This window comes from Nothoprocta perdicaria, unplaced genomic scaffold (assembly GCF_003342845.1).
Source record: "Nothoprocta perdicaria isolate Ctin4 unplaced genomic scaffold, notPer1 scaffold_7, whole genome shotgun sequence".
Classification (NCBI taxonomy): Eukaryota; Metazoa; Chordata; class Aves; order Tinamiformes; family Tinamidae; genus Nothoprocta; species Nothoprocta perdicaria.
The window spans coordinates 529,200-557,141 of NW_020455976.1; the positions used below are offsets into that span (position 1 = coordinate 529,200).

General features: G+C 54.8%; 1 protein-coding gene across 1 annotated transcript; it reads left to right on the forward strand.

Moving 5' to 3' along the window:
* Positions 1–1,704: 1,704 nt before the first annotated feature.
* DNMBP (dynamin binding protein) lies at positions 1,705–27,542 on the forward strand. Its single transcript, XM_026050744.1, has 16 exons — positions 1,705–1,870; positions 3,663–3,785; positions 4,140–6,089; positions 18,762–18,949; positions 19,542–19,641; positions 20,366–20,513; positions 21,034–21,051; positions 21,699–21,898; positions 23,052–23,182; positions 23,412–23,516; positions 23,701–23,829; positions 24,308–24,640; positions 25,101–25,283; positions 25,361–25,559; positions 25,702–26,156; positions 26,504–27,542. Exons 1-16 carry the CDS (start codon positions 1,726–1,728, stop codon positions 26,687–26,689), a joined length of 4,593 nt encoding a protein of 1,530 aa, XP_025906529.1. The 5' UTR covers positions 1,705–1,725; the 3' UTR covers positions 26,690–27,542.
* Positions 27,543–27,942: the final 400 nt, after the last annotated feature.

Below are 27,942 nucleotides of genomic sequence, written 5' to 3' on the forward strand. Positions count from 1 at the left end.
CCCTGCTCTGGTCCAGCTGGCAGGAGACATGAGGGGTCACTACTTCTAGACATAGACGTGCAAGTGAAGCATCTGATACCTCTGGAGTAGGGGCAGGAGTGGGGGCTCATCAGACCTTTGTGAAGAACTCGGATCAGCGTTTGTACGCGCCGGGCTCCCGCTCCTCTCTCTGAGCAGCTCCTCCTGTGCTCGCTGACGCTGGCGTTCCTCCAAGGTGCCTCTCACCGTGCTGGCCTGTGTGGCTCCTTTCCTCTCTTTGTTCCTGTGGCCAGTGAGCAGCTCCTACAAAATAAAAACAAGTTGTCATCCTAGGGTTTCCATTGAGACTCTAAGCACTTAGTTAATGGAGGATGTTTTCAGGTTCCTCTTGTTGTCAGTATGTAATGCTTCCAAATCCTCTTTTCCCTTTCCTCCATCCTATGCGTGAAACTCCTTTGCCAGGGAGGAATCCCACTTTTCACTGAGGGAACATGAGCTGCTTGGATCTTTTTTTTTTTTTTTTTTTTTTTTCCGTAATTGTGGTCCTGCCTGTCCCTCTCAATCCCCTGTCTCATTTTCTTCACTTGTCCACCACAGCTGTGAGGTGAGAAGGTGACAGTGAGCTCTGTGGTGTCTTGTGACAGGGAGCCCACAGACCATCTGCGGGGTGGCAGCAGCCCCTGGTTGCCGGTGCACCTCAGTGCCCCTGTCCTGCACCCATCCGAACGTGCAGCCCGCCCAGCCACCCCACCTCGAGCAGCTCTGGCTACGCGCTTGTCCTCGGCTTTCCCAGACTAATTCATGGAGCTTTTCCCCTTCTCCACATGGTCATGTTTTTAACGCTGTTGCTCTTTCTGCCTCAGTAGGTTGCTGCTATCCTGAACTGCAGCCTTTGTGTCCCCAATTCCCTCTAGTCCATTCATCCCTCTGTGGTGGCCGAATGCTGTCTGCTGCGGACATTGGGCTCTTTGTGTGCAGAGCCAGCACAATGCTGGTGACAAAGTGGGCGCCTATGCCCCCGGGAGCTCACGTGCTGAGGGTGAGGCGGGCGGCCAACAGCAGTCGACAGGACAGAGAGGCGGGCGAGGGGCCTGGCAGGAGCACTCGCTCCATGAGCAGCACGGCTGGGCTGCGGGCCTGGGTGAGCCGTGCGGCCGGCGGGCACGAGGGATGGCCGAGGAAGCGCTGCTGCCGCACACAGCCCCGCTCCGTGCCCACGGGGGAGTCCTGTGTGATCCGTAGAGCCGGCCCGTCAGCAGGAAGGGCTTCTTTCCCTGGCGGATGCTGCCCCGTGGTGCTTCCTGCACCGCGGTGCCCGGTGCCCTGCGGCGGGGATCTGCCCGCCCTGCTCAGGCCCCCGCAGGCTGCGTGCGCCGGCCGGCCTGTCAGGGAAACGCTGGGCTTCCTCCCCGCCTTCCCTTCCTTCCTGATGGGAAGTCATTTCCACATTTTTGTGCTGCTTCTCCCTCTGTGCTGACACAAGTATACATTCCAAAAGAGATGCAGAGAGGTTGGACCAGGCAGGTTGGACTTGGGACGTTCCCTGGCTCCTGTGGCAGCAAAGTCTGATGCCTGCAGGGGGTTTTCAGTGTGCTCAGGCTGGGACTATCTCAAAGTGCTCCTGCATTTCTTACTTGGGAAGGATTTTTCCTTTGTGTGTGTGGGTTATAATCTCAGGTGTGTCCTGATAACAGATTGCTGTCGTGTCTTATCCGTAGGTGCTGATCTGCCTGCGGACCCCGCACGATGGAGGCTGGCTCCGTGGTACGAGCGGTCTTTGACTTCTGTCCCAGCGTCTCTGAGGAGCTGCCCCTGTTTGTGGGAGATGTCATCGAGGTCCTGGCTGTGGTGGACGAGTTCTGGCTCCTTGGCAAAAAGGAAGGCGTCACAGGTAAGAGCTGGAATTGCCTGCAACTGGGTGCCCAAGTGCACACTAATTAGTGCCCAGCTAATCAGCCCCACCATGTGCGTTCCTTCCCTTGGTCAGTGCTGCTCCAGAGGGGAGTGTAGGAGCACATTTATGAAGCCTTTCGATGGAATTTACTTGGGACTGAAGGTACAGGTTCCCTGTCAGTGATCTCCCGCCAGCCTTGCATCACGCATTCAGATAAACCAATTTGTTTGTTGGTTTTTGTTTTTGAGAGAGAGTCAGTTCTCAAGCTGATTAGAACTGTTTAATGTAGGTGCTCCGTGCTCTGTGCTGGGACAGCCCATTTCCCGGGTAGTTCACGCGCTGACCTGCTGTGGCAGCGGAGACAGGAAACAGATGCACAGAGACTGGAAGTGCCAAGTGACCCTGTCAGGTCAAGTCAGTGGGAGATGCAGTGACAGAATCAATGTCCTCTCCGCAGCCCTGTGGCTCAGCCCACTTCCACCCTCCTGCTTTAAAGCATTCCTGCACAGGCTGCCACCAATACGTGGGGAACTGAGGAGGGTGCGAGACTGCTCAGCTTTTGGAGGGGTTTTAGAAACTTCTGAAGCGGCAAAAACGCTCTTAATGAATCACTTAAAGGGTCTTGTACTCCTTTTTAAGCAGCTCTTCTTCATCTTAATAACAATTCTGAGAGGATGCGTAAGCTCTCAGAGAGATGAAAACCAGGCCACTTCAAAGCACACGCCTGGCTCTCTCCTCAGCACAAGAGTGGGGCTGCAATAGGTTATTTCCATTTACAGAGCAGGAAACTTAAGACATGGAAAAAAAGAAGTAGAAACAGTTAAAACTGTGAAGGAAGCCACTGATGTGAGAACCCTGTGGGCTGTTGTTCATACTGTACGTTAGCGACAGCAGATGGCAAACTGCCTAATGCCAGGGGAATATGCTAGGTTTCTGGGATATGGTTTTTCCATGGAGGAAAAAAAAAAATAGTAATCACCAGGTTTTATAGGACTTTGGAGAATATGACCATCATCTTGGGTGGACATCATGAGTGAATGCTGGAAATGCTACTGTCCCATACCTGATCATTCATACAAAAGAATGATATTTGTAGTGGCCTTTACTGTGGCCTGTGCCAGCTCCAGGTGCTCTGGAGACTGAAACTGGTGTCAGAGTAAATTGGCCAAAAAGTGTGCACTGTCCTTTCTGGCAGTGACCTGCTCGGAACAGCTGTGATTCCAACAGCAACCCTGGGCGAAGCACCTGCACAGAGGTGATAAAACAGGGAAGGGCTCTGGAATCTCAGTGGTGACGCAGCTGTGACAGAGCCTGACTCACAGATGTGGCTTTCCCAAGAGTGGCAGCCCAGATTCGACATTGAGGCTCTGTTTGGTCTGTGCCTTACAGCGTCAGGGACACAGGGCAGATGTGCCCATGTCACAAGACACAGGTCTGTGGTCAAGCACTTCTGGATCACAGTCCTGATCTTGTCCTTTGAATTGGGTAAAGAGCAAGGAAAGTAAACTAGTACGTCTGTTGCCAGAAACTGTGTGCTGATGGCACAATCCTGGTAATGTCTAACAGTCAACACTTTCTATTTTCTTCTAATTCTTAAACATTTGAAAGCCTCATGGAATTCCTGACTCCCAAATCCATTCCTCTTCTCAAGGTGGCTGCTGCTGAGGCACCCTGAGTAGCTTGGTTCCCAAGTAGCAAGAAGAGCAGATCCCAAGATCTGGAAGGAGGGTGGACAAGTGCTGGTGGGCTACAGAAAAGCTTCAGTGCTGACAACTGATTCTCGTTCCAGGGCAGTTTCCTAGCAGCTTTGTGGAACCTGTGGATATTCCTGCTTTGAAGCAGGGAGAAAAGCTGTTTGTTTGTACCAGTGACTTCACATCTCAAGAGCCAGGAAGCTTGTCATTGCAGAGAGGTAATCCCTGTTCTCTTACTGTTGCTTTGCATCGCATAACCCCACTTTGCCCTTCCAGAAGCATGCAGGGACCTAGTGACAGCATTCTCCCTATCATGGAAGGGATGGAATTTCCTAGTATTTCACAGGTCATATCACACCTACCAGAGACTTTGTGAATGCTAGAGGCTGGTGACGCTTCATCCCTTAGCTCCATTCTGTGCTCTTGTGCATCCCCAGCACACTCTGCTTTCTGTGCAGAGTGTCAGGCTTTATCCACAGCCGAGAAAGATCTCCGTGTGGAGATGCACGAACAAGATGAGAGAAGCAATCATGGGGGCAAATATTTAACCTGATCTGTCTTATTCCTTGCAGGAGACCTGGTGATCCTGGGGGGCTCCCTGGCCTCCAGCTGGCTCCAGGGCCGAAGCAGCTGGGGTTCTAAGGGCTTTTTCCCCTCATCATGTGTGCGGGAACTGTGCCTTTCATTTCGGAGCCATCAGCTATCCCAGAGTGCTCTCCTGGAGGTGCCTACCTACTCCCTGGGCCAAGCCCGAGCTCTGATGGACCTCTCTGCCCAGCTAGAAGAGGAACTGGACTTCAGGGAAGGGGATGTGATCAACATTGTTGGCATCCCAGAGCCTGGCTGGTTCGAGGGAGAGCTCAGAGGCCGCAGGGGCATCTTTCCAGAGGGCTTTGTGGAGCTGCTTAGTCCTTTAAGAACAGCAGGAACCTCAGAGGATCCAGAGCCCACAGTACCATGTGCCACCAATGGAACAGTGGAGGTGCTCCCCAAGGAGGAAGAGAGCAGAGAAGAGGAGGGGCAGGAACCAGGGAGCACCTATGGGGTTGCTCTCTATCAATTCCAAGCTCTGGAATCCACGGAATTGGATTTTGATGTTGGTGACAGGATTCGTATTGTAGGGATTCTGGAGGATGGCTGGCTGGAAGGGGAGCTGAGGGGAAAACGTGGCATCTTTCCACACAGATTTGTGAGGCTGGAAGCCTCCGATTCCTGCATGAAAAAGGGGAGTGCTGGGGATCCACAGGCTGGAGGCAGCTCTGAAGTGACCATCCATCAAGACCCAGAAAGCACCTGCTCCAGATCTCTACTTTTGCCAGAGGAAGATGGCAGAGAAAAGGAGGATGGCTCTGTTTTGCACTCAGTACCTGACCACAGTCATTCTCAGACAGCAGGGACGGCAGAGAGTCCTCTAAGCAAAAACCTGGGAAAGAGTCAAGTCTTTCCTGACACAGAACTCCAAGGGCCACTTCCCAAAGACACAGCAGACTCCGTCCACTTGTCCTGCACAAACACTGTCAACGGCCTCCCCTCTGCTCCGCTGCATCCCCTGCAGAGCAGCGGACCTGGCCAAGCAGATGTTGCGGAGCCTTGCGGGACCATATCAACCTCCACAAGGAATTCAGGAACTCATGAGCTGCCTGAACATGGTGGAGACGGTCCCACTGTGCCCTCACAATCTTCCTGCTCACCCACAGATGCCTGTAGGGGGAAGGTGATCCCTGCTAACAGCTGGGCAGCATCAGAGCCCAAGGAGAGCCAGAGCAGTGCCCAGGACCTTGACATTTGGATGGACAGTCAACAGGAGAAGCCCAAATCCTGTTCCTCCAGCTCGGGCGATGCCCACGTGGGCCTAGATACATGGCCTGGGAGCTGGGGGGAATGCGCCCCGCTTGCGGTGCCGGGAGATGCCTGCACAGACCTCGACTCCAAACTGACCGAGCAGCTGGCCCAGTTTGAGAAGAGCCTGTCAGGTGCCGGCGGCGAGCAGGACAAGGTGTGCCGCCACTTCTCCATCCTGGACTACAGCTCTGAGAAGGACATCGTTCGCGGCTCTCCCGAGTGTGCCCCTCGCTCCCAGCAGCCAGAGAGGAGGAAGGTGCTGAGGCCGCCGCCTCCTCGGCCCGGCACCCTTGCGACGAGCGCCGGGGCGCTGCCGGCGGGCCGGGGTCCCAGGGGCAGGTCCCTGTCGTTCTCGGTGAAGCCGTCCCGGCCTGCGCCGCGGCCTCCGCCGGGCAGCCAGCGGAGGAGCGCGGCCCCGCAGCCCAGCAGGCAGGAGCAGCGCGTGGACGAAGGCCGCGGGGAGCCGCCGTGGGCAGTGGTGGCCTCTCCCCGCTCCATCCTGCTGACCAGGATCCGAGAGGTGGAGCGAGACCTGGAGGCCTATGGCAAGACCCGGGCTGAGCTGAGCTTGATGCTGGAGGAGCCGCAGGATGAGCTGGGGAGGGCGGAGACTCTGGAAAACCTTGATTTCTGTGACTCCAACATTGAGAGCCTCAGCGTGGAGCTGCAGGAGCTGAGAGGTGAGTCTGCAGCAGCCGGGGATGGGGAGGCTTTAGGCAACGTGCAGGAAATGGACATAGTCCTTTCTTCGGTACTTTGATTTTTGCTTTCTATTATTTTTGTAAGACTTGTTGCAATACAAATCCTCATGGTTTTGCCTCAGAGCACCACAGCACCATTCTCTGGGCATCCCTCAGCCCTGACCTCCCCCACCTCCTCTTTTCATTCCACACATCCAGTCTCATCTCCCAGCCCTGCTGTGCATCTGGAGCCTCACCTATTCCATCACAGTGTTTTGTCTGTCTCGAGCAATAGCAGTACAACTGCTATGTTTTAACATCCCTGATCCCTGCCCTATCGCCACTTAGCTGCAGGGAAAAGAGTGGTAGCTTCAGAGTGACCTGACTTGTGGTTTCTTCTGCAGTAAAAAATTGTAGTTGACATGTGTGGAGCGAGAGGTCCCAGCTTGAGAGGGTGCAAAGTTTGCTGGTGGTTCCTGCGCCAGGGGCAATACGGAGCTTTGGGAATTTGCCAGTCAAATCAGAGGGTTTGCACAGAAGGGCACTGAACCAGGCCTGCCAGTGGGACGATTTAGTGGGTAAAAAGTAAAAAATGTCCCTGCCTGCCTTCCTCCCTTGGAATCCAGAATTTCAGCTGCTGTTGGAAAAGCGACTCTGTGCTGCCTGTAACAGCAGCAGAGGCCTTTAGGTTGCAACATGTCTGTAGCTGAAGCTGTGACGTTAGTCCGTGCAGCCCAGGATTACTCAGGGAGAAGAGATTTGCTTTGTGTGTATCAGCACATACGGGCTCAGAAACCCAAAGGTGTGATAAAGATCAGTGCTGTTAACTACTTTATAGCTGATAACGCAATACAGCAAGTAGAAGCAGGGGACCATGTAAAGTCTCCCACAGTCCCTTCGCCAGCTTTTCTAAGGAGCTCTTAAGAGTGCGGTTCTGTCATCAAAGCCCACGATCTGCAGGAAATGTGGGCACTGCACCAGGAGGTGGAGTGAAATGTCAGCTCCTGACTTGGGATTACTCACTCTGACTTCATTGCCTCCATCCTCCCACTACCTAAACAGGACTGGAGAGCCCAGGCACTTTGCTGCAGGCTTTAATTTGTCTAATGCCGAGCACATGGGAATGACTGATGATATCTGTGCAGTAGGGAAACAGGGTAACGAACAGCCTCCACATCAGGGGAGTGCAAAAGAGATGCCTAGAAGATTTGAGTCTAAAATAAATAACTTGAAATTAGGAAGAGGAAAATCTTCTGAAGGCAGAATCTCCAGGAAGGTTTTCCAAACGGATGGGATGGCTGTTGCTGCAAACCACTGTCTTTCACTGCCAGGACAAGCAGAAAGTGCACATTCATTGCTGCATATGTCCAAAATCAGGGAGTTGCTGCTTTGGCCCGTCTTGCTCATCCAGTTTGGTTTTAGCCGATGGCCAGGCTGGTGCAGGAGCCGGCCCTTGCCCTCCTGTGGTTGGAGTGACGGTGTCCGTGGCTTTATTCTTGCCTCATGCCATGTGGGAGCATTGGTGATGGTGCATGCCTGGAACATGCTGCAAGAACCTAAGGCATGGAGAGTATCCAGGGCTCTCCTGCTTCTCTCTAGGGCACAGCGTGGTCATCTCTTGGTTTCTCACTAGAGCAGCTTAGTCTGCCATGGAAAGCTGAGGTTTCTTGTAGTTTGTGATGAGAGGAGTTTCAGGAGTGGTCAGGAGCCTCCCGGTAGCTTTTACTGTGTGATTGCGCAGGGCTGTGGGTGAGGGCGCTCAGGACCCCCAGGTGCCTTCCCGTCACCTCGGTGCTTCGCGCAGGCATAGGGAGCGGCCGCCCCGGCACCACGGGCACCGCTCGGTGACACCGGCCGTGCAAAAAAAATGCGGCCGAGCCCCGGAGACAGCCACCCGCAAGCCTTACTTTGCCCAGCACGGGCTGGAGCAGAGCCTGGGCTCTGCCGCGCTGAGGGGTTGCGCTTGGTGCTCAGCGCTCCCCAGCAGCAGGCAGGAGAAGGGGCTCCGGTTCCAGCATCTAGTGTGCACCTTCCACACACTCAGGTGCCTCTTTCCCTTCCCTGAGGTTGTTGGTCTCGGGGCACGGCCTCCTCATGCTCCAGTGCGCTCCTTTTCCCTGCCTCTGAGCGGCAAAGCTACGGAGAGGCCGGGCCGCAAAGCGGCCAAGCCGGTCGGGGCGGTGAGAGCCCAGGGCCTCCCTCCCAGCGCTGGTTACTGATTACTCCAGGCAGCAGGTGGAGGAGGCTGAGGCTCGCGGTGACTGGGCACGCGCGTCCTACCCTCGCTGCCCGGTTTCAGGAAGTGCTGCCTGTGTTTCCCTCGGGACGAGCGCTGGAGCAGAGGGGAGAAGTGGTGTCGGTGCTGGACCGGGACTCCGCTACCGAGCGCAGTGGGGCTCAGCACCTTCACAGCGCCCTGGAGGACTATGTGCACTTATCCCAAGGCAAAATACGGAGTAGGAGACCCGAGGCAGGAGCCGCGGCTGCTCAGCTGGGAATACGAGGACGTTGGTGGGGTGAGCGTGCTGCCCAGCGAGGCTCGCAGCAGTGACGGCGCATGCAGAGCCCCGAGGCACCACGCGGGCTGTGGAGGAGCAGACAGAGACTGGGACCACGGTGGGAGCTCTGTGGACCGATGGAGTATGGACGGAGACAGGGAAGGTTTCTGGAAGGGAGGAATCCAACATACAGACTGCAGAGGAACAGAGGGTGCTTGGAAGGGCAGAAGCCAAGATACAGAGGGCAGAAACTATGGGGTGTATGAACGAGAGGGTATTCAATATAGGGACTGCAATTCGGGGATAAAAGGGGAGTACAGAGAGGACAGAACACCTGGAGACTACAGGGAGGAGGGAAGGTGGCGTGGAGAGGACAGGAGCTCTAGGAAGTATAGGGAAAGGGGAAGGCAATATAGAGAGGACAGAGGCCCTGGGGAGTATAGGGAGGGAAGAAGGCGGTATAGCGAGGACAGACAACTTCGGGACTATAGCGAGGATGAGGGAGGTTATAGGGAGGGGGAAAGGCGATATAGGGAGGAGAGGGACCCTGGGGAGTACAGGGAGGGGGTCAGGCAGTATAGGGAGGATAGAGCCCGTGGAGCCCAGAGGGAGGGGGAAAGGGGAAATAGAGAGGAGCGGGCATATAGCGAAGGGGGAAAGTGGTATAGAGATCCCAGGGATGCAGAGCAAGACTTTGGGCAGAGCAGGCAGCCCAAGGGCCATGTCACGGCCCACAGCAGCGTGGCTGCAAGTTGTGAAGCTCCCGCGTGTGCAGGATGGTCCTCAGGAGAGGGCAGCGCGAGCCCCGAGTCAGACGCCTGCCGTGCGGAGTCGGAGATGTGGGATGAGGGCTACAACAGGCAGTGGGAGCTGGAAGGAGCGGCACCAGCGCAGGCGGCAGGACCGCGGGGCGCCGGCGGAGCAGAGCGCGCCCGGCTGCGCACAGGCCGCCCCGACTGGAGCCACGTGTGGGAGCAGGAGGCGGCCGGCGCGGGCTCCTCGCTGCAGCGCAACAGCTTCTACAGGCGCACGGCCCCCTGCACGCTGGCGCGCTCCGAGTTCGTGCGCGCCCGGAAAGCGGAGCGAGGTACGCAGGGAAACGGGGCTGGGAGCTGCCGGCCAGGCGGTCTTGGGTGTTCTCTAGCACCCAAGGAGGAGACGGGGTCTGGCCCTCGCTCAGGTGGGCGGCTGGCATGGCAGAGCCTTGGAGAAGCCCTGGGGCTGCTGAAGCGGGTCGGCATCATTGTGATTAGCTCCCTGCACTGTTACCTGACTGCCCTGCAGAGCTGCTTGGCCCTGCTTCGCAGAGGTGCAGATGGAGGGGCACATGGAGGGGACGTCCCCAGACTCGCTGCTGTCCTTTGCTTGCGAGTCCTGCTGTGCCCCAAGCACCTCCAAGGTGTTTTCCTTACCAAAACCCACGGCCCTGCTTTGTCTGCTGTCTCAGGGCCCAGGCTCCTATGGGGTATCTGACCTGCCTGTTCGGCTTCTACAGCCTGTTGTAAATGGCTGCTGAGCTGAACCTGTCAGCTCTATGGGAACCGATTCCCTTGCTGCTACCATGTACCCTGCAGAGCTGGGCAAGGATGGCAGCTATTTAAAAGCAGCATGAAGCATGGAAATGGGGAGGTTGTTGTAGCGCTTGGAAATATATGGAGGGCGAGTGCTGTTCTGTGCAATTGCGCAAGGCCAGGGCATGAGGGCCGGCGTTCTGGCACCCACACAGGGACTGTTGCAGATGGGAATGGTGTCTCTTGCGTCACCAGTCTCCTCAACACTGTTGTAGTGCTTGTCATCTGAATTCCCTGGCTATGCTAGCCTCAAAGCCTGTATTCTTGATCCCTGAACCTTACCTAGCTCCCTGATCCAATACCCTGGAGCTGGAGAGATGAAGCTTTGTGCTCTCCTAGCATGGGCAGAGTTGTCCTGTTAACTCCTAGGCTGTGGTGGAGCTGATTGCAGTGGCTTTGGGAGGTTTTGCTCATGGTTGCAAGGATACTTGCAGGAGTTGGGGAAGAGGCAGCCAGGTGACTGGGGCTCGGGGAGAGGCAGTGAAGGAGCCTTTCCCAGTGAACGTCACTTGCTGGTGGCCAGGCCCACGTGCCCAAGAAGCAGTTTGTTGTTGAGCCCTTTCTTCCTGGGTCAGTGTTGTGCACCTGTGTGCAAACCTGCTTGAAGAAGCAGTTGGGACACAGAGGGAATTAGCAGTGGAGCAGCCAGAGAGGCAGCAGGGCTGGAGGCTGTGGCTGCCTGTGGGCTTGTGTGGCGTGAGGCCTCTTCTCGGAGGTATTGGATCGAGCAGGCTCTGCTAGCTGCGTTTCCACGCGCTCCCGCCACCCCGGCAGGGTGCGACTTTGCTCCGAGTGTCCCCAGGGCAGGGGTAGGGAGAGGGTTTGCTGTGCCAGGACGTTCAAAGGGCAGCAGCGAAGCGAGGAGGAGCCAGGGGCAGAGCAAGGAGAGGAACAACCCACGGGGCCTCGGAGACTCCAGAGAGGGCAGGGGCTGGCCCTGGGCACTGCACCCGGGGAAGACACGGGAAGGGCTCCGTGCCAAGCCCAGGAAAACTACACAGCCACCTCCACTGTGGACCTCAAATCCCTGGGTGCAGGTGGAAAGGAGGCTCCAGGCCCGTGTAGTTTTGTACCACTCTGTCTTTTGACCCATTTCTGGGTGAAATCCCCTGTTATGCTCCTCTTCTGTCCAGCTGATAGCAAAAAAGTCTTCTCTGTTTCTTCCTCCATGTGCTGCAGGCTCCTTTTGCAGTGCTGGCTGCTCCTCTGCCCAGTTCTTCCTCCTTTCCAAAGGCTAACAGAATTTGAGGCTTGGAAGCCCAGTGAGAGGTGATGGAAGCAGGTTGTTTCATACAAATTTATACAATTTCTCTGCATACAACTGCAATCTGGAGATTTCTCTCTTCATACAAATTTCTCTGCACTGAAGTTCAATGTCAGCCTCTTGGTCAGAGCCTTCCATCCGAGACCACACTCTGCCTAACACATCAGCAAGAGGAGAACTCGCCCGTCATAGCCTTGCTGTTTAATCACCAGCACCTTAAAAGTTCTGTGTTGCATTTCAGCTTTGAACCTCAGTCTTGCTCTGCCAAATCAGAGCTTCTTAACTCGTGATATTTTCTTCTCAGAAAAAGACCTTACTTTTACTCTTAAAGTGTTACATAGGATTAATTTTAAATACATAATCATAAATACATAGTACATAAATACATAAATCAGTTTTAAATACAGTCCCTGGTGAATCTGATTAGAAATGCTCTGGTTTCTACATATTCTCCACTGGCTGTTTAATGAGGTGCAAGTTAGCAAGGTCTTATTTCTGCTCTTTAGATGGAGAGAAACAGAATATTTATTGTACGCGCTTGTCTTTTTGCCAGACTTATTAAGAATTTTACTACCTCTGCTTACTCATGGGATTACATTACTGAAAGGTTTTTCTTTTGTTCTGGGTGGAAATAAAATTGCATTTTATTATGCAATTTATTATTATTTTAAAAGTAGCATTTCTCTTTCTTATTTAAAAGAACAAAAACAATTATTAGTTCTGCCATTCATGTTCTTTTCCTCGATATCTTTCTTCTCTTCTTGTTTTTATGGACGTCGTAGTTCCTGGTGACTTGTACATGTTTTTCCTTGTTATGTATTTCCTTGTTTTTCTCTTTCCTGATTGCATCATCATGTTTTTGGGGTTATCTACTTAAAACAGCATTCTAAAGAACTCCTAGTTATCATTCTATTTTTCTATCAATATTTTGGCTTACTTTTTTTTTTAATGCATTTCCTCAACTTTGGAAAGCTCTGTGTATAGAGATGTTTCCCCTGAGCACGTAATGGAGTTAGTCTCTCTCCCTCTGCCATGGTTACTCTATCCCCAATGTTGGAGCACAGCAGGCCAGGGTTCATCCTCACAGCTTGCCCGGGCTCACGGCAGCGCCGTGGTTCACGTGCTGCTACCTGACCCTGGGTCCCTGCTGCCCCATGAGGAACAGGGGCTTGGCCAAGAGCCCTACAGGTCCCATCTGCCCTTATGGCAAGGACAGGTGGGTATCAGATGGAGACATGAGGTAAGGAGAACTCTCCGGCAGACCTGTGTGCTGCTACCCATCCTGGGGCTTTTCTCTTTTGTTCATAGGTGATGCCTGGTGAGGGTCCCTGCCTTGTTCCAAGGCTTAAATGTTTGGTTTGTTGCAGTGGAGAGACCAGCCCTGCCAAAGAGGAGCATGGCAGAGCAGCTAAGCTTTGTAGGGTGATCAGATACACACATACACCTCCAGTAGGACCTCCGAAGTCGCAGTGGGGTCCAGCAGAATGCTGGAGACATCTTGGAGATCTTCTCGGGCAGTTGTCCCCTTTCAGTGTCCATGGAGAAGGACCCCTTTCTGTTCCCATTCAACATCTCCTTGTGTTGCAGTATTTTTATTCTTGAAAGTGTCCATCTCCACAAAGCACATGTGCTTGTAGCCCATGCTGCTGCTGAATTTCCCATCCATCTCAAGGACAGACATCTAAGTTGGGATGGCCTGTGCTGGCTGTCCTGTTCGTACACTAGGTTCTGGGCTGTAACCATCACCTCTTCTTCAGCGGGTAGGTGCAACTCCTTGAGCAAATGTTGCCTTCTCTCTGCTTCATACTTCCTTTTCAGACATGAGAGCTGAACTCACTTTTATGGTTAATCAGGGTTCATCTTCCACAGGACTTGATCACAAGGTTCTGCCAAGGCCTGTGACTGCATTGAGCTTCTTGGACCCAAGTCCTCTTTGCCATGGCTCTTCTTGCTGCGCCTCTTATTTCCATCTTGGGAACGTGAGCCACTAAAAATATTCAGCTCACTGCTTTTGGAGCAAGCCAGTATCTTGTGTTTTGGACTGATTATCATCCACAATTCCTTCCCTAGCAGTGATCTATGTCCAAAGAGAGTGTTTTCGCCCCACCAGTCAGTCCCTTCTCTTGGCAGAGAGCGTAGCCTTTCACTCAGTGTAATTATTCCCTGCCCTAGTTTCATCCCCTCTCCTCTCTTGGTAAGGAGTAACTCCTCCCCTCCCGGCATTCACATTCTTCAAATATTTGCAGCTGCTTTGTTTTGCCCTGAGTCACTGCTGCGCTGTGCCGAGCCGGAGCCCGGGGCTGGGCTCCCCTGGCCGCTGGGTGCAGCTCCCGTCAGAGGCCTCTACGTGTTGAGCCTACGTAAGGGCTTCTCCTCAGTGCCGAGGCTCCATCTGGGAGCTGGTCCCTCTTCCGCTGCCCCTCTTGGAGCCGCTTGCTGTGACTCCCCTCCCTTCTCAAGGAGTCGCACCCATGGAGCCAGTGGGGACCCCCCGGTTGTGGCCGTGCTGTGTGGCGTCCGGCTTCATCCGTAGCTGCTGATGGAGAGCAGGCCCCTCTGGCAGGGGGCTGGCCACCCTGCCAGGGCCGCGCGGGAGCCCAGTGGTGACTGGGGACGCTGGCAGGTGAGCAGAACATGGAGGCAACGCTGCCCTTCGGAGAGCTGCCAGGCCTGGCGCCACGGGAGCGAGTCCTGGCCCATCTGCTCCTCTTGGGTTAATTCCGCTTGGGTCAGCCAGGAACAGAGCAGGGAGAAAACCTCTGACTGTGGATGCTCACGCTGGGAAACCAGGTAATGAAATGAGAAATTTTCATTGATGGAAAGAAAAGTTGATGAAAATAGTGGTTTTGAGACAAGCCGTGGGATTGCAGTGTTAAAATCACAGGCGCCATGGGAAGAGTGGAGATGGAGAGTGCGCTCCGCAGTGACACCTTGCTGCCTGCCTTCGAGGGGCTGCTTACCAGGCACTGCCAAATCCCCGTGCATCAGTGAGCCAACTAGCAAAGCTCAAAACGAGCGCTGCTGGGGAGCAGCTGGGTTTGGTAAAACCAAACCAGCAAGCTAAGGAATTACCATGTAAACTCTGAAGGAGATGGAGAAAAAAGAGCATTGTTAGAAATTCTATTTTAGCAACTCAGATTGCAAAGCTCATGCAACCTCATGCAAGGAGAACAAAATTTTGTGTATCTAACTATTGCGATTTAGCATGTTGTTTTTGCAGAGATACTTGTGAATGCACTTTTGGCATCTGTTTCTCGGGTAAACAAGGATTTGTCACTGGGTTGGAATTTAGTGGCTTCATTAGAAATGCCAATTACATTCCTGCAGACTAACGGAGACACTTCTAGCAAGTAATGTATGTATTTAGTGCCTCCAAAGCTGACAGGCACGATGACTCAAAGTAAAAGGTAACATTTAAATAGAAAGTATGTGCATTAGAGTGGGGATCTGTTTAGAAAGCATTTATTAGATGACTGAGAAACCACAGCTGTCAAAGAGGGTAGTTTTAGTTAAATGCTCAATAAGCCTCATTTAGGTAAAGCTGCTATGAGACATAGAAGAATATATAACAAACAGGAAAAAATAAATTCAACACAGATTATATGAAAGGAAAAATGAGAGTTTGAATATACATCAGAAACAAATCCTCAATATTAAATATATCCAACAAGTAGAAATTGCAAGTATTAAAAATATGCTTTGTTTAAGGTTTTTTTTTTGAACTCTTGAGCATTTGGGAAGAAGCAGGATTACTTCATTACTTCTTTGTTAATGAAGAAGGATGCGAGACTAGTAATAAAAAACAAGCATGAATAGAGTGTAAGTAATCAAAACTAGTGGGCAGCACTGCGTCCGGGCGGACAGGCTGTTTTGATGACCCCCTGCGGGCTGACAATTTGTGCAGGGAAGATTTGTGCTTTCTCTGCCATAGAGAGAGATCAGACTCGGAGCAAAGGCGTGGTGGAGCTGGGAATGGGAAGTTCATTCTCACGAATGTCCCTGTGAGCCTCGCCACAAGACACTCGCTGTGTGGGTCTGACCTCGATTATTTTGTGCATCAGATTTGCTCGGTGGAGCACAGGGGGGCTGCTGTGTTGGCTGGTGGCGCTGGGAACCCTTGGCTCTGTTTTGGAGGGCTGTAGGATGACGCATCCTTGCTTGTCGCATGGGAATACGGAGCCGGGGCTCGCAGGCAGCCCAGTGGACACAGCAAGCCCTGCACCAGACCCCATGGAGCGCGCTGTTTCCAAAGGCTCGGGATGGCCCTTCGGCTTAGAGGGGTTGTGGATACCTGGAGCAAAGATCCAAGGGCCCGGGTAGCCTGAACAAGGGCTTCCTTGTGCTTAGACCTAATCCTGCAGCCACCAGATAGACAGTTAGGGATAAATCTGAGACCACAGCAGGATCCTGTAGCAACCTCTGAGATACCCAGCACGGGTGTCCTGCACAATCTGTCGCCTCAGTGGCTGTCACGGTGCATGTGGATTAGTGCAAAATACTCCTCTTTGGTCCTGGCAAATTTCAGCTTTCCCACTGGTCTTCACTAGTGCTGCTGCTTAGTTCATTTCTGGCTGCTGTTGAACACAGGGCTTTGTTTTCCAGCTTCTTCATTGACTACTCCATTTTCTTCTCGATCTCACTCAATACTGCGCTATCAGCTCGCCCACCCACCCTTGCATGGTTTTCACACACTTGTTTACATTTCAGATTAACACCTTTTTGTTCCTTCCATGCTTCCTGCTTGAGTTTGCTTCCCTGCAAAAAAAAAAAAGAAAAAATCCTTTCAAAGAAAAAGGTCCTCCTTTAAAATAATTCTGTTTGTTATTTCTGTCTCTTAACTTTTTATAAGCTACCTGCTGCAGAGACCTGCTGGCCATATTAGCTTAGCATATCCTTTCCCTCTCTGTCCGTCTGGATCTGTCTTGCCACCTCTGCGGACTTCAAGTGCGATGTCTCCGGTGGGATATCCTTGTGTGCTTGCAGAGGACCTTGCACAGTCGGGCCTGGTCCATGATTAAGGCCTTGCAGATGCTGTGGAAATGCACACGGTAAATATTAAACCCAACATCTGCTCCCAGGACCCTCCTCACAGAATCTGTCTTCCATTTGCACTGATAAAACTCCTGGTGTGGAGGCTTCTCTGGTGGGGAGTCAAGGTAGCTATTGAGTCTCTTGAAAGCAGGAGCCTTGTCTTATACAGAATGACCCTGTGAGTGATATTTTAATGGGCAGTTAACACTAGGAATTGGTGAAGTCTGCTCTTCGTACCTGCAGTAATTGCTCACTAAATGTAGTGCTAGTGGCGCTGCTAAATCCTGCCCCGCAGAGCTGGCCCCTTTGCCGCTGCCCAGGCCCCGTTTCAGGGCGTCGCGGACCAAAGCGTGGAGGCCCAGGGCAGGAGCCGGCGCTGCCTTTGACGCCAGCCCGGCATGGCCGAGGGCCGGTCCACAGGCCCGCGCGTTCCCGGAGCCGGAGGCAAAGCTGGCTCCCTTGGCACGGAGCGGGCCCTGGCGCCTGGGGCTGGGCTGGGGAGGTGGCAAGCGGGAAGCGCCTGTCCCACAGCAGCGCTGGTGGGAATAGGGGAGCCTGGGAACCCACAGCGGGAGCGGACCGGTTCCGGGGCCCGTGTGCCCGAGGTGGGATGTGGCAGCGAGGGGCCACCGGGCCCAGCAGCCCTTCCACAGAGCAGCAGTGAGCATGGGAGGCTGCGATGAACCGGCCTCCAGGCCTGCGTGCCAGGCCTGCCTCGAGCAGCCGCAGCAGCCAGGGACGTGGGGCTGAGCAGGGAGGCGAGGGAGGGGGCCCATGCGGCTCCTTTTAAAAGCGGGCAGGTGGGGTAGAGAGTTGCTGAGGCCCAGGAATCTGGAGGGGTAAAATGTCTGTGAACCTGAATGAAAATTGGAGGGGGCTGGGCTGGCCTGGGAGCCGCAGGTGGGACGGAAAACCAGGAGGAAAATGGGCTGCCCAAGCCTGGGATAGGGAAGAGGCAGCTGGCGAGCTCCATTTACTTGAGGCCGCGGCCGGGGCAGCTTCTCGCCCTGTGTCGCGCTGCCCTCGTCGCAGCCAGCAAGGCGCAGCTGCTGTGCTTGGGACCGGGGCTCCTTGGCGCCCCAGGGCCGGTGCATGGCGGCGTCTCCGTCCTCACAGGGTGCATCCAGCCAGCCCTGCACCTCTGCCTTGCCCTGCCTCTGTGTGCACGTGTCTGTGCCCTCCGCGTGCGTGTTGGTGCCCGTGCCTGCCTCGCTCACCCCCACTGTCTGCTTTTCCAGCTCCCGGGGGCTCTACCACGGACTCATCCGTGGCAACGGCAGGGGCAGTGGCCAGCGCTGCTCGGCGCTGTGTGCAGGGGAGCTGAGCGTCTCGCCAGCGCTCCAGCTCCAGGCTTTGCATCCGCCAGCCCCTGCGCCTGAGGAGGCCTCTGGCTATTCACATGGAAATGTCCTGGAGCTGGAGCCTGGAGACCCCAGCCGAGGGGAGGGAGGGCTGCAGCTCCGCCATAGCTGGCCCTGCAGGTAGGGAGCTCCAGCCACTCGGCTCGGGCTGCTCTGGGGAGAGGGGAGCAGGGCCCTGTCCGTGGGGCTGAGCACAGCGCGGGGCTGCAGGTGCAGCAGAGTTTGGGCACAGGGCAGGAGGGGATGGGGTGCGTCCCCAGGGCTGGGACGTGTCCCCAGCGCTGGGTGAGGGCCTTGGCGGCCTCTGGGAGGAGGGACAGGCTGAATGCTCTCCCTGCTCCTCACAGAGCACCAGCGGGTCTGAGCTGCCCAGCTTGCCCCTGCCCTGCCTGGGCTGGCATCCAGCTGGCCATGTCTGGGCTGGGTCTACAAGCTGCAGGCCTGGAGCAGGGTTCTGCAGCTTAGTGTCTGCAGCCCCTAATCCCGGCTGCAGCAGAGAAGTGCTCAATGGCTGGTGAAGGACTTGGACTGCTGCAGCAGCCCTCTGCCCCTTTCCCATGGCCAAGGGAGCTGGAAGTGCCCCAGGCTCCTGGCAGCTGGTGCTCAGAGGGCAGGAGTCACAGGCATCCCTGCAAACTGTCCCTGTCCCTGCAGTGCTGGGGACCCTGCTGCAAGTGCTGGGGGCTGAGGGCAGCCAGTGGAGCAGGGCAGAGCCCCTGCACTCTGGGGCTTGCTAGAACACAGCAGGGAGAGGGAGAGCCCAGCATGGCTTCTCCAAAAGGGTCCTTGGATAGAGCAGTCCTGCTGGCGCTGCTTGCTGGCCAGGGTCCTGGGTAGTTCCATGGGTTGAGGGTGGCACAGTCCCAGTTTTGTGTGTCTCCTCCTTGCATGCAAGGATCAGGCCAGGTATCCCTGGAGGATGCTGATCTCGCCTATCTGTCTTGCAGAGATGACCCTCCTCTCATCCCAGACACCATCCCTGGATACTTCCTCGACTGCTACTGAGAGCCCAGAACAAAGGATGCTGGAGAAGAGGTCCAAAGTTATTGAGGAACTGCTCCAGACAGAGCGAGACTATGTCCGAGACCTGGAGATGTGTGTGGAGAGGATCATGGTGCCCCTGCAGCAGGCGCAGGTAGGAGCATGGGGACAGGCTGCAGTGTTACATTGGCAGGATGGAGTGAGGATACTGAGTCCATTTTGTTGAAGGTAGCTAAAATGGGCATGGAAACCCACACAGGAAATTCAGCTACATCCAGGGGAGCAGGAGGGCTCCTTGCAACCAAGGGGTTATCTCACCTCTTTTGGGAACCTGCTGAGGTCTTGCTGCTAATATCTGGCAGCAAGTATAGCAGGCAGGTTTTCTAGGGTGGGAAGTGTTGTTCCTCCTCATTTGTTTGAGGTTAAGTTTATTGTTAAGAGAAAGAAAATAAGAGTCTTGGCATGGGAGCAAAGCTGCTAGGAGGAGAGGGAGAATGTCAGGTCATCAGAGGCAGGGGTGAATTTTGAGGGGAAAGGGGAGATACGTCAGTGACAACATGTTTGGTGGGACACATAAGGAATGAGAGTTTTGGTGCACAGAGGAGTAAGGGAGTGAGTACAGAGCTGCTGTGGTGAGTGGCTATGGGGTGTGGAGGGTTGATGGGTTGCAAGAAGGTGAAGCAGGGGCTCCTGGAGGTGGTGGGACATGTTCTCTTAACCCCTGTCTCTCTATTCCCCTTTCCCAGATGCCAAATATAGACTTTGAAGGTCTTTTTGGAAACATACAGATGGTAATCACCTTCTCCAAAGAGCTGTTGACAACCTTGGAGGCTTCAGATGCCATTGGTATGAATTCTACTGTTCTTTCTTCTCAACAGGCTGCAAAGGCTTTTGCAAGTGGGGTGGAGAGGAGCAGAATGGTTTAAATGGTGAAAAAGGGTCACTAGGACAGAGCCCAGAACAATGTTTCCTCTCTGCTGTTTCGTGTCAGAGTTCCTTAGTCCTGCAATGGAGCCATGGAGATCTCTGTTGTCCCTTGGGCTTCTGTGCTGCCCTTGCTACAATGGGATGCCCATTCCCTCACACGTGAGCCACCAGCTTTCACTGTTCAGGCCATGGGCAGTGTGGGGGGCTCCCTGTTCACATTGCTAGTGAGCAGTTTCTCTGCTCTCCACCCCTTGGAGAGTTGGATTAACCTAGGCCACTGTGCTAGCAGTTCTCCGGGGGCCTTGTGGGACTCTTTGACTAAGTAAATAGTCTCCTCAAAGCATGAGTAAACACATCCCGATGAGCAGCTGTGACATTCCCTTGGCTTCAGCCCACAACATCTCCTTGCTGTGGCAAACCTTTGGTGCACAGCTTAAAATTTGTGTCCTGAGTGCCCACAGTGCCCAGTCTGCAGCTGCAGGGAAGCAGGAAGGACATGAGAGTGTGCTGATCGAGATTAAGAGGGATCCTGGATCCTCCTGAGAGACGGACTCTCAGCATCTCCCAGTGGGATACACTGGGATTGCTGAAGGTAGTGAAGGGTCCAAGAGATGCTGAAGTCTCTCTTTGCTACCCTGTGCAGGGCCAGTATTCCTGTCACGCCGTGCAGAGCTGGAGGCCGTCTACAAGGTGTATTGTCAGAACCACGATGAGGCCATCGCACTTCTGGAAGCCTATGAGAAGGATGAGAAGATTCAGAGATTACTTCCGGACCTGCTGGATAGCCTCAGGTTGGAGTCTCTGGCTGAGATGGCCACCAGGCTGGGGTGGGGGATCAGCCTCCAGCATCCCGGCCAGCCATACTGTGGCAGTTCAGATGGTGGCAGGAGAGGGACAGGCTGTGTTCCTGGTGTGGCATTGCATAGATGACCAGGCTCTGGTTCAACTAGAAGGGACCTGTCTTGAGCAATGCCCCTCTGCTCCAGTACATATGGTCTGGGACAGCTGTAGCCCAGCCTTAAATGCCAGGTAGAAGCCACCAAGATTTGAAAAACACCGTGTGTCCTGGGTCTAGGGTTCCTACTCCCTAAGCCCTACTGCACCGCAGTGAGGAACAGGCCGCTCAGCAAACTCCAGGGCTCAGCTTGTGGAGGTCCATGCCCAGGGACAGGGCAGCACCAGCTCTGTCTGTCCACTGTGTTGGCAGCGTCACTGCAGGATGGGGTGAAGGCACCAGCTGCGGGGTCGCACGCCTACCACCCTGTTAACCAGTTGCTTTTCTTTGCTTTTTGGCACTCTGTGGGCCGGCAGGAGCCTGTACAGTGAGTGGTAAGTGACTCATTCCTGTTGGTCCCAGCTTGCCTGTCCCGACCTGGCTGCTCCCTTATAACTAACATTTCACCACCAGCTGTGTGCATGTCTGGGGGGCCTAACAGTACCCTGTGGGTCTGAGGAGGAGCATGGATGAGTTTGCGACAGGCAAGAAATGGGCTGCACAGACAGGGAGTACTTGGCAGATCATGAGGCAAGATAGGATGTCCTGTGCAGAAGAAAGGTTTAGGAAGCCATCAGTCCCTAGGAAAGCCATGTGCAGGCTGAAGTCCTGACCTCAGCCAGCCTGTTCTGCAATGCAGGTCAGGTCAGAGATATTAGCATAGACCAGGGTGGTGGGATGGGGCCTGAGGCGAGTGGAGCTCTGGTAAGTTCAAGGCTGCGCCCTTGGGGAGTTTCATTATGAGAGCAGTGGCAGCCTGGCCAGGAAAGGTCACTTTGGATTTCAGATGTCTAGAAAGCTTGGGACTAGCTTGAGATCTTGTAGGTTCAGGTGTGCAACAGGTTGGAGATGACAGTGCAGTTGCTTAGGAATTTAGACATACTGGTGCTCTGGGTCTGGTTGGGGTTGATTTAAGAGGGCAGGAGTGGTTTTGCAGAGCTGGACTGAAACCTGCTGCATCTCCTTTGTCCCACTTTTCCAGGGGCTGCACAAACTACATTAACTTGGGCTCATTCCTCATCAAGCCAGTGCAAAGGGTGATGCGGTACCCGCTGCTTCTGATGGAGCTGCTGAATGCCACCCCTGAGTCTCACCCTGACAAAGCCCCACTCACAGCTGCTGTCCTCGCAGTCAAGGAAATCAACGTGAACATCAACGAATACAAGCGCCGGAAGGACCTGGGTGCGTAGCTGGGGAGAGATGGGGAGCAAGGCATGGGAGTGGGTGTGTTGAAATGGGAGTCTGTCATCTGCAGAGCGTTAGCTGGCAACCACACTGGTGTGTCTTCACAGCAGAATATTAAAGGAAGTACATTTAGAAATTTAAATATGAGAGACAGTACACCAAGAGCAGTGTAGTACAGATATGACATGACTTTCTTGTTCTATAGTGATAAGAAATGTATGCAATTGCTGATCATGTGCCTACCAATAAAAACAAAATTGTTAAGACAAAATAATAGATAGTTAAAGTGCTTCAAAATGCTATTTTGAAGAACATACGTAGGCAATTAATCTTTTAGGGCAGTTTCTGTCTTTCTGAGGTTTAGAATCTAGGCTTGAAGGAGTATCTGTAGGCAAAACAGAATCACAGACACACTGGCTAGAAGGGTCCTCTGAGGTTTCCAGTCTGACCTTCTGCTCCCAGCACCATTATCCCCAACACTTGATCTGATCACCCATTGCCTTCTCCGGGCAAGTATTGCTGACCGCCAAGGATGGAGATTTTACAGTCTCTTGGCCTCTTCAAGGACTGTACCACCATTCCAGTGAGGAGGTGCTCTCTTTGTCCACCCTCAGCCTCCAAGCTGCCATCTGCAGACGCTGGCACTTTTATTGCCTGGCGCTGCTGTAGCCTCCCCAGGACTGAAAGGAGAGCAGAATGATTTCCCTCAGCCTGCTGGCCACCATCTTCTTTTCCCCTTCACTTTTCCCTTGGCAGCCCCTGACTCTGTCTCTTGTGTCACCCTTTCCCCACCGCCCCAATAAACACAGAGATGACATAGGCTGTAATGATTACTCATATTTGCTAAACAAATTATATAAATACCTTGTGTACCTTCAATGGTTATTGTATGCCACCTCCCATGTTATCTTATGCTAGTGCTACACACATTTCTGCTGAAGGAGTTTGAGTGGATGAATCTGCAAACTGCTGGGAAGATCAAGAGCCAAGCAGAGGCATTACAGGTGGCAAACACAGTGCTGGTTTGCAGAGACGATGTGAAACATGGGGCACTTGGGGCTACAGAGGCTTAGAAGGACGAGGAGAGATACCATAAGCACCACAGGCATTGGGCTGGTGAGAGTTCTGATTTCTACATCAATCTCTTTAGTGCTAAAGTACCGGAAAGGGGATGAGGACAGCCTCATGGAAAAGATCTCCAAGCTCAACTTCCATTCCATCATCAAGAAATCCAACCGTGTGAGCAGCCATCTCAAGCATCTCACAGGCTTTGCCCCCCAGGTAACACACATCAATGGGACTTACACTCTGTGGTGCTTGAGGAGATGGCAGGACCCTCTCTGTCATCCCTTCCCTGAGGAGTACCTCAGATCTGGGTCAGGGCAGAGAGAGCCGGGGCCCTGAGCCACCTGACTCTGCTGTCTAGCTGGTGGGCAAGAGGCCCCGCATCCTGCACTCTGGGAGGTGCCAGCGCTCTGCGTTGCCTCCCTTGAGCCATTTCCTTTCACAGCTGAAGGATGAGGCCTTTGAGGAGACAGAGAAAAATTTCCGGATGCAGGAGCGGCTGATCAAGTCCTTCATCCGGGACCTTTCCCTCTACCTGCAGCACGTCCGGGTGAGTCTGTCTGGGTGTGATGTTTGTGGGTCTCACTGTGTGCTCTGCTCCAGCTGGTAGAGCTCCTTCCCACGGCCCTGCCTGGGGTCTTCTCTGCCCCAGCGTGCGCTGGGGAGGTCCTCCCTTTGCCCCCCAGTCTCCTGGGCACCAGTGTGGCTGTGCTGACCGTGTGCCTTTGGTGCAGGAGTCAGCCTGCATGAAGGCGCTGGCAGCGGTGAGCATGCGGGACCTGTGCACAGAGAAAGGCGGTGGGGACCTGGACCAGTTCCAGAAAGTGAATCGTCTCATCAGTGACCAGCTCTTCTCCAGCTTTGTGAGTGAGCCTGTACCCTTGCACGCTGGAGTCTCCCCTGGGGGCCCTCTCTGCAGGCCTCAGCAGAAGAGCCCTGCTGACCATGGGATGCTGCAGGGAGCATGGCACAGCCTGGGAGAGGTGTCAGCACCTTCCTATCTCCATTCAACTCTTCTGCTCCTGAAAGCTTTGATGCTTGTGGGCTTGTGTGGAGCACTGAGCTTCCCTTGTTAGGCACACATTTTTTCAGCCTACCAGAAGGGGCATAGCAAGTGATTTACATCTCTCCCAGAGGGTGGCATATTTACATGGGATTATGGAGTGGTAGATATGGAGAGACCTGGAGTTCTGTTGAGCAGTATCTAGAAAAAGGACCCTGTGCTGTCCTGGGAGTCTTGTGTTTCAGGGCACGCAAGCTGTGGGTGTTCATGGCAGGGCAGGGGAGAGTGGGTGTCTGGAGCAGCTTATTTCACCTGTTCCCTGTATCTCTGTCCACTAGAAAGAGCGGACGGAGCGGCTAGTGACCTCACCCCTGAACCAGCTGCTGAGCATGTTTGTGGGGCCACACAAGCTTGTGCAGAAGCGCTTCGACAAGCTCCTCGACTTCCACAACTGCACGGAGCGAGCGGAGAAGCTGAAGGACAAACGAACGCTGGAGGAGCTGCAGTCGGCCCGCAACAACTACGAGGCCCTCAACGCACAGCTGCTGGACGAGCTGCCCAAGTTCCAGCGCCTCGCCAAGGAGCTCTTTGCCAGCTGCCTGCAGGGCTATGCCGAGGCTCACTGCGACTTCGTGCGCCTGGCCCTGGAGGAACTGAGGCCCTTGCTCTCGGTGGGTTCCCGGAGCACGGCTAGCATGCCACTTGCTGCAGCACTGCTCGCTGTGTAGGGCCTGTCCTGAGACTCTCTGGGATCCATCCCTTTGCAGGAGAAGCTGCTGCTGCTGCAGTTTCAGGCTCTGAGTGCCTCAGGGAGGCTCTTGTGGGCTGCTCGCAGGCAGGGATTGCCTGGTAGGTGCTCTAGTGTTTAGAGGTGTTGCAGATGAGACTCATTAGCTGGCTGCTCCTGCAGCAGTGGCAAGTGGCATTTGCCAATAGAAGATTCTCAGGACATGAGTTTGGGGATCACTTAGAGCTGGTCCTTACAGTGCTGCAAATCCAGCCCTGGCAAAAGTCACAGCAGCGCCCAGAACCCTGCTTGGCCTGGGAGCTGGCATGGTCTCTGCTGTAGCCTCAGCTGATTTTGCCAGTGGCCATCACCTAACCGTGATGCCAACCCTGCTCTGTTTGCAGTTGCTGAAGGTGGCCGGCAGGGAGGGGAACCTCATTGCCATCTTCCAGGAAGAGCATGCTCGAGTCCTCCAGCAGCTGCAGGCCTTCACCTTCTTCCCAGAGTCCCAGGCAGCTCCCAAGAAGCCCTTTGAGAGGAAGACTGTGGAGCGTCAGTCTGCTCGGCGGCAGCCTCTCATTGGCTTGGTGAGTCCCCTCTGCCTCATGTTGGGGCTTGCTGGTGAGATGGGACAACCCTTTACAAGTGCCTTGTTCCTTTCCAGCCCAGCTACCTCCTGCAGTCAGATGACATCCGAGCTGCCCTGCTGGGCCGCTATCCCCCAGACAGTCTCTTCCAGGCAGACCGCAATTTCAATGCTGCCCAAGACCTTGATGTCTCGCTGCTGGAGGGAGACCTCGTGGGTGTCATCAAGAAGAAAGACCCGATGGGCAGCCAGAATCGCTGGCTCATAGACAACGGGGGTAGGTGGTCCTGGTCTGCCGGCCCCTGGGGCAGGACCCTCGCTGCCCTCGGCCAGGGAGCTAGAGGCTCTGGCCCTGCCGTGCCTCCTTTCCTGAGGTCTCTTCTGCTTCCTGAGCTGAGCTCCCTTCTCCCTCTCTGCAGTGACCAAAGGCTTTGTGTACAGCTCCTTCCTGAAGCCCTACAACCCACGCCGCAGCCAGTCGGACGTCTCCGTGGGCAGTCACTCTTCCAACGAGTCTGAGCACAGCAGCACCTCTCCCCACACCACCACCACGCTGACCTTCAGCCCCAGCGGGGCAGCCGTGACCTTCACTCAGAAACCCCAGCAGGACTCTGCCTCCCCGGCAGACCTGTACCAGTCTCCGCAGTCCCCCTCGGAGATGGACTCACCTTGCCAGCCCCAGCTTGGCTCTAGTGACAGGATGGTGCCTCTGGAAGCTGGTACAGTGACGTCTCAGCGCCGCCACAGCCGCCCTGAGCCGGGCGGTGGCCCCAGCCCTCGCAACAGACACCCCACCAAAGCACATCTCAGGCCTGCGCTCTCTGTGGAGGACAGAGACTCTGGGCTGGAGAGCAGCGAGTCAGAGGGCAACCAGGTGAGCTTTCAACTGAACAGGGAGCTCTGGTGTGGGCTGAACCCCACGCTTGAGTGGGGGGCTGAGCCATCTTCCTCCCTGAAAGTTATTGGTGAGGGGCTATGAGGTGTCCAAAGGCAGAAGGTGGCACCTTTGCTTGCAGGGATGGATATGCAGATACAAAAAATTAGACTGTGAATGGACAGTTTGGGCTGGCATTGATAGAGGCCAGGATGAGAGGGGCTTGGGGCCGTCCCTGTTGGGACAAGGGAGTACTGCCCATGTGTCCCGTGGTGTGACAGGGGGGCCCTGCTCAGTGCCTTGAGATGCACTGGCCATCTCACTCACTCCTTCCTTCTGTCCGGCAGGTCTACTACGCGCTCTACACTTTCAGAGGCCGAAACGCCAATGAACTGAGTGTGTCAGCTAACCAGAGACTCAGGATCCTGCAGTTTGAGGACATCACAGGCAATCGAGAGTGGTGGCTGGCCGAGGCGCACGGGAAGCAGGGCTACGTGCCCTCCAGCTACATCCGAAAGACAGAGTACACATAAGGGCAGGAGCCTGCACCCCGTGCCTTGTTCCTGCTGGGACAGCTGGGGCGCAGGGAGACTGGCCAGCCCTGTGGGGTGCCTCAGCCTGCCCTGCTCGCCCCGAGGGGTCCCGGCTGCGTCCCTCGCAGCCCCACAGTGCTCCCAAGCCCTGCTGCACTGGCTGCCAAGGGCAGGGTCAAGTTGCCTTCACCCTGGGCTGCTTGCTGGGTCCGGCTGGTAGCAGGTGAGCATAATGTGGGACTGTGATGCAAGAGGAAATAGCTTCACCGAGGCTGAAGAGCTGCTGTGGGTTTCATGTGTGAAAGTCTGGTTTTGAGTTTCCAGGGTCTGCCCAAAGACAAATAGTGTTAAAAGAAACCTGGGCCCTGTGAACAGGGTTTCTGTGGGCATCTCGGCAGCAGGAGCCTGGTTGAGCCTGTCTGTGCAGGATGGCAGAGTGGGGCATGTTTGCTCAACCCGGAGTAGTTGCTGGGAGAAGTTCAGCTCCAAGACCCAGCAGCCCACAGCAGAGCCCCACACCGTGTTGCGTTTGCCTCCTTGGGCTCCCTGGACTGGGGCCTCTCCTGGCTCCCGGGCAGCAGCCGCCCTTGCGTCCCGGTCTCCCTGGTGAGCCGAAGGCCTCAATACCATCTTCGTTAGCACTGCATCATTTGCAGGGAAACACTGAGACAGGGCAGAAAGCAAAGAGCGGGCTCTGTCCTGCAGCCTGATGTTGCTCAGGCTCTGAGCAGGACTCCGTCGTGCCTGCACTTGCTGCAGGGCTCCGGCAATGGTGCTTGTGTTCTGGGAGGGCACCAAGGAGATGCACTGCCCCATGCTGGGGTGGTATCTGCCCTCTGCTGCATTGCCTTGGAGGTAGGATGCTCCCTCCTTGTGAGGGCAGGAGTGTTTGTGTCCTCTGTACTGCTGCTCTGTAAATAAAGATTTGCCCTTGTGTATAGGAAGTGCCTGTACAAGCATGAGGAAGAGGGGAAGGGGGGCCTGGCAGAGCCTGCAGGGGCTGGGGTGAGTCCCAGCCTTTCCGTTGAGTCCTGCACCAGCTGCAGCTCAGGCACTAGGAGCCCTCACCAGACTAATCGTGGATATGCTGCACTGCCCTGTCGCCAGGCTCTGTGTTAAATGCTGTGGCTGGGGCCATGAGAGGCAGGTGTCCTTCCTGCCACCAACTATAGTGAAGCGTTCAGCTCTGCTGTAACTGCCTGTGTGGGGAGGTGACATTGCCTGCCAGCACAGGTGTCGTGCCGGCCCGGAGA